Source organism: Glycine soja, chromosome 3 (assembly GCF_004193775.1).
Source record: "Glycine soja cultivar W05 chromosome 3, ASM419377v2, whole genome shotgun sequence".
NCBI classification, from domain to species: Eukaryota; Viridiplantae; Streptophyta; class Magnoliopsida; order Fabales; family Fabaceae; genus Glycine; species Glycine soja.
Window position 1 is genome coordinate 7,248,416 of NC_041004.1, and position 4,361 is coordinate 7,252,776.

The window sequence follows — 4,361 nt, forward strand, 5'->3', positions numbered from 1 at the left end:
AATCCTATCATTTAAAAAACAGAGTTTCAGAAAATAAGTTTGATTAAATAATTCTTACGTTAAATTACTTGTACAGAATAGATTTAAATTATCAAATTAATAAAACAAATATGTACTGCAGAGGAACAAAGCCCGTGATTCCCGACTATATGGGGAAAACAATTCATATTATCTGTTATATTTTTTGATAGCCACGTGATCTGGACCATTAGATAGTTTTGCATGTTTTGGTGAGTTTGGGTGTGCATAGCCAGCACAGAGTCACAATGACACAGATATGCATATATACATTTTGGATGATCAATAAAATCACCAACCTATTATCACACGCACAGACATACACGTGCATCAATTAAAACCACCGTCTTTGGTTCTTTACTGCAGTCTATTAATTAATTCATTCATTTCATTGTTTTTTTTATTGCAATTGCTAGCTGGTAATTAATATGTAACATATGAATTTAGTTATGATAGTTCTACTTCTTTTACAATATATTTTCACCAATATTTTTAGTTATTACATATAAAGCAATACTTAATATATTTTTTATATTTATAAGATATTAAGTATGTTTTATTTTTATTGAATACTTATTTTATAAATTATTAAGAGAATTAAAAAAGATACACTAGTACTTTAGGAAGATATATAATTTTTTAAAGGGAGGAAGTATATAATTACTCTTACAATTATTATTGATGCAAAACATTAATTTTAAAAAATAAATACAAATTTGAACTTTTGATAATGGGATAACTACTAATTAAGGAAAATAAGTAGATTATATCTTATTTTTAAATCATGAGATAACTAATTAAAAAATATTTGTATTTTATTAGCCTGTCCAATGTACAAAACAACTTCTTTGGACATACGTATTTCGGTGCAAATGAAGTTTTGACTAAAAATTAAAGAGGATTTTTTTAAAATTATCATTTATTATTCTAATACGTGTATAAGTCAGTGAACTAATTCTAGCACTTTGGAAAGTATAAACATGTAAACAAAGACTCAACAAAAAAAAAAAGTAAAGAAACAACTCACCGTCCCAACATGTTGATCTGAGTCACATTATTTAAACAAAATTTTATATTTAAGTTTTATAAATAAAAAAATAATTATAAAAAAAATTTCACTAAAGTCAACTAAATTCTCTAATGAAAATAATCATTAATAAAATCAATAAATATTTGGTAATAATGTTATAGAAACAAAAATATAAAATAAATTACAGTCATGCTATCTAATTAAAAAAATAAAATTATGTGAATAGATAAAAATGACAAGTTATTCTAATTAGAAAAATATTAGCTAGAAATATTTGTTGACATTTTTAAACACAATCTTAATTATTATATAAATTTAGTGAGTCATACTAATAGAGTCTAATTAGTGCTACTCTCTTTTTAATATAAAATGTTCTTGACAGAGTACATAAAACTTAAATCCAAGAATCAAACCCATGTTTCTAATTTCCTGAAAACAAAATATTTGTGTGTATGTCAGACATAGGTCCACAGGCATATAATACTAAAATATCAACGGTGTTCATTTTTATTACAATTATACTCTATTAATTGTCACACAAAAAAAAAGGTTTCCTTATTCAAGTGGGAACAAAAAAAATATTGTATTCACATTGAAACTTAAACATATTCCTTGCATTGATGTCCATGCAGATTTAAAAACATATATACATCAACATGGTCACGATATGAAATTAAACCATATAATCGTTTACTCGTCTCACACAGGCATTGACTGGAGAGAGAGAAAGAGACGGGAGGAGAGAGAAAGCTAGTTAGCTAAACATGGAGCTCTAAATTACATTTGAAGATCGCTGTAGGGTTTTTAGCCTTATCGCATCACATATCTAGAGGTGTACGACTTGTCATCGATTGTGCAACGTTCGTGTTTCTAGGATCAATATTTAACTTATTTTTATTTTCTTGTCCAATTATGGAAGAGGATGAGCAATAGGAAAAGAAGCATATGAAAAGATTTCTCAAAATCCTCACTCCCCAATTATTCCTTTCTTCAATTAGTGAATTTTATTTCACTAATTGACCTTTAATTTATCCACACAACACTGTTTATATTTTCTTTTGTCTTGCTCCAAAATTTCAAGAAAACAGTAGCATAAAGTTGAAAAATTAAGGTACACAAGAAGATGGGAGAAAGCAGTGGCTCACAATGTTCCAAGACAAGTCCTTCTAACATTGATGAAGATGACGAGGGTGAAAGTGAGGCCAATGAAGATCAAAGTAAGCAAAACAACAACGGAGGAAGCTCAAGTAACAGCACAGTGGAAGAGAATGAGAAGAAGATAAGGCCTTATGTTAGATCCAAGATGCCAAGGCTTCGGTGGACACCTGATCTTCATCTTCGCTTTATTCATGCGGTTCAACGACTTGGAGGACAAGAGAGTTAGTTCCTTAATTTTTTTTATTTGTTTTACTTTTCAATTTTTCATATTAATTTGTCATTAATTCCTGCAAGGTTGGTCCAGAAAAATTTCATGTTTTAGTGCTTCTTTTTTTTTGTTGGTAATATTGTTTTTTTTTGGGTGTAGGAGCAACACCAAAATTGGTTCTTCAATTGATGAACATCAAAAGTTTAAGTATTGCCCATGTCAAGAGTCATTTACAGGTAATTATTAGATAATTATTACCCAGACGTGACTCTCTTTTTTATTGTTTTTAATTTTATTTTTGCAAAAAAATTATGATTTACCTAGTCTTGCCCAGCATGGTTTATTTCTTTTCTTTCCCGTTTCTTTTTGCTAGATGTTTAGGAGCAAAAAGGTGGATGACCGAAATCAAGGTACGAGATGTTCTTCATTATAAACTTTTCAATATCAATTATTGCTGATTAGGGTTTCTGATTACAAATCCCTAATGAAAACAACTTGATTATATATGACAGTATTTGCGGATCATAACAGTCTTGTTGAAACCGGAGACAAAAATATTTATAATCTTAGCCAACTTTCAATGCTCCAAGGGTATAATCCGAGTCAAAGTTCATCCTTCAGCTACACAAACAATTATCCAAGGTTTGCTTCAAATTCTCTCAAAAACAATAATTATAGTTGAGATATAGTAATTACTTGTTTTTATTTCAAAGCTCTTTCAAGAATTAAGCTAATTAAAAAACAATAACAATTTCTTTAAAATAAAAAAAATTAAACCATATGTGTTCATTTTCATCCATTTAAATGTTTCTTTCTTCTCTCACAGTTATGGATTCGGGGATGCTTCTTTTGGTGTCTACGAGAAACTGCTACAAAGACCTTTCGATTGGTCTAATGCAATTTCTTCTCGGGAAGGTTCATCCATTTTTGGTGAACAAAGCAAAATCCGTGAACCGAAAGATGAGTTTCTCTCATTTGGTGCTCATGATCACTCTCTAAGCACACCCACAAGATTAAGCCACGTTGATCACACGCCACCAATCAATATTATGCAACAAATAGCACAAAATCTCATGCCTATAAACCCAACAACAAATCAACCAGAATTGAAGACACTGAAAAGGAAGGCTTCAGATCATACAACCCTTGATTTGGATCTGTCACTAAAACTAAACTCAAAGATTAATGATGCTGAAGAAGGAACATTAAATAACCATGAAGTTGATAGCACAAACCTATCACTCTCATTGTGCTCTCAATTATCCTCATCATCTAATCCTAGCAGCAGGTTGATCAAGGAAGCACAACAAGATCGATGTGATGAACAAGGGAAAATAATGGCCAGTACTCTAGATCTGACTATATGAATGAGACAAATTCTCAGTGAGATCTTGAGGTACTTGTCAGAAAACTATGCTTTTTTATATAACCAAATTCTTACATTTATCTGACTTAGTTATGTATGTTTCTTGTCTCTTTCTGTATGACTGTCAAATACATGAACTAGCTAGATGAATGAATCATGATTTTAAATTCCAGTGTTGCCTTAAATATTACTGTCATAAAAATGCCAAAAGAGAAAATTTAGTTACACAAGTTATAAAGAAAAAAGGAAAACAAATTAAAGTCTAGTACCCAAGATCAATAGGGATAGGTATTTTTAGGTATAATTTTGTGTGAAACTAAAAAACTTGTTTACTAGTTTGTGGCGTAGATCGAGTTAGATCCTTTATTATTATTAGGTAATATTTTGAAGTCTTATCCTCGATTATATATATATATATATATATATATATATATATATATATATATATATATATATATATATATATTATTTTCACTGAAATAAATACCATATGTTAACATATCTTCATCAGTATAACTTTTCTTAATAAAAAACGAACGGCTAATGTAAATAGTATAGGACTAAAGTAAAAATAAAATGAT

General features: G+C 29.2%; 1 protein-coding gene across 1 annotated transcript; it reads left to right on the top strand.

Annotated features, from left to right (window-relative positions):
- Nucleotides 1–1,728: 1,728 nt before the first annotated feature.
- LOC114406095 (two-component response regulator ARR18-like) lies at nucleotides 1,729–3,952 on the top strand. The gene is made up of 5 exons (XM_028368669.1): nucleotides 1,729–2,427; nucleotides 2,574–2,650; nucleotides 2,788–2,824; nucleotides 2,927–3,056; nucleotides 3,241–3,952. The coding sequence occupies exons 1-5, from the start codon at nucleotides 2,172–2,174 to the stop codon at nucleotides 3,779–3,781; spliced, it is 1,041 nt and encodes a 346-aa protein (XP_028224470.1). The 5' UTR covers nucleotides 1,729–2,171; the 3' UTR covers nucleotides 3,782–3,952.
- The last annotated feature ends 409 nt before the right edge of the window (nucleotides 3,953–4,361 follow it).

Coding starts and splice junctions, on each gene's coding strand:
- LOC114406095 (XM_028368669.1), top strand. CDS start 2,172: ATGGGAGAAAGCAGTGGCTCACAATGTTCCAAGACAAGTCCTTCTAAC. Junction 2,651..2,787: donor ATGTCAAGAGTCATTTACAG/GTAATTATTAGA, acceptor TCTTTTTGCTAG/ATGTTTAGGAGCAAAAAGGT. Junction 3,057..3,240: donor TACACAAACAATTATCCAAG/GTTTGCTTCAAA, acceptor CTTCTCTCACAG/TTATGGATTCGGGGATGCTT.